Source organism: Penaeus chinensis, chromosome 4 (genome assembly GCF_019202785.1).
Source record: "Penaeus chinensis breed Huanghai No. 1 chromosome 4, ASM1920278v2, whole genome shotgun sequence".
NCBI classification, from domain to species: domain Eukaryota; kingdom Metazoa; phylum Arthropoda; class Malacostraca; order Decapoda; family Penaeidae; genus Penaeus; species Penaeus chinensis.
Window position 1 is genome coordinate 8,881,457 of NC_061822.1, and position 1,195 is coordinate 8,882,651.

Below are 1,195 nucleotides of genomic sequence, written 5' to 3' on the forward strand. Positions count from 1 at the left end.
GAAGAGAGAGAGAGAGAGAGAGAGAGAGAGAGAGAGAGAGAGAGAGAGAGAGAGAGAGAGAGAGAGAGAGAGAGAGAGAGAGAGAGAGAGAGAGAGAGAGAGAGAGAGAGAGAGAGAGAGAGAGAGAGAGAGAGAGAGAAGAGAGAGAGAGAGAGAGAGAGAGAGAGAGAGAGAGAGAGAGAGAGAGAGAGAGAGAGAGAGATAGAGAGAGAGAGATAGAGAGAGAGAGAGAGAGAGAGAGAGAGAGAGAGAGAGAGAGAGAGAGAGAGAGAGAGAGCGAGAGAGAGAGAGAGAAAGAAAGAGAGAGAGAGAGAGAGAGAATATTTCATGTGCAATTTGAACAAAATGTTTACAGGCAAAAATAGCAATAGCCATTATCTGTTAGTATGCTTGCATCATTGCAATCAGGTTATGTTGTAAAGCAATATATTTTACCAACGTAATTACATATGCAAGCGAATGCACGAGTTAATGTTCTGATTCCTGCTTTTATTTCATGTCAGCAGATTTCTTTGCCATAGATTTTCTATCACTATTATATATACGTTAGGACATGCACTATTACACAGGAATAATTTGAAACACATAATGAACAGTTTCCTAGTTATCGTTTAAGTTCTGGGTCAACCAGAAGGGCACCATGAGGCATTTCCGAGACGAAACACTCAGAGATAAATCTTAAAAAAGTGAGCGTCCTGAGATCAGTGACAAAGAGGCGGAGGGCGAGGCCTACGCGTAGAGCCTCTCGAAGTTCCTGCGCTCGTGGATCAAGCGCGCCCACCGGGTGTCCCGCAGCACCCGCAGCTCGTCCTCGCACACGTCGGGAATGGCCAGGCCGAGGGCGGCGTCGCGCACCAGCGTCACGCTCGTGCCGCCTCGCACCTCCCGCTCGAACTCGATCAGCTGCGCGAAGAAGCCTGCGTTGGGCCGGATGTTGGGCCGCGCCTTCCTCGCGTGCAGGAAGGCCTCGCGGAGGCTCATGTCGCAGTGCTTGACCAGATAGGCCAGGACCAGCGCCGGCGAGCGGCTCACGCCAGCCACACAGTGCACCAGCACTCGGCCGCCCCGCCGACGTACTTCCTCAATCTTATCAGCAATGTCAGACATGTAGTTCGACAGGTTTGACGCCGCGACGTCAGCCACGGGGACGGTCACCACCTCCACCCCGTCTAGGGGCACGGCGGGCAACTCCACC

General features: G+C 52.0%; 1 protein-coding gene across 1 annotated transcript in view; it reads right to left on the reverse strand.

Annotated features, from left to right (window-relative positions):
• Nucleotides 1–210: 210 nt before the first annotated feature.
• LOC125025187 (dual specificity protein phosphatase 14-like) overlaps nt 211–1,195 on the reverse strand; it is a 1,693-nt gene continuing 708 nt past the window's right edge. The window contains exon 3 of the mRNA XM_047613163.1: nt 211–1,195. This exon is cut by the window's right edge and continues 180 nt beyond it. Coding sequence (XP_047469119.1) covers nt 730–1,195 — 466 coding nt within the window. The 3' untranslated portion in view covers nt 211–729.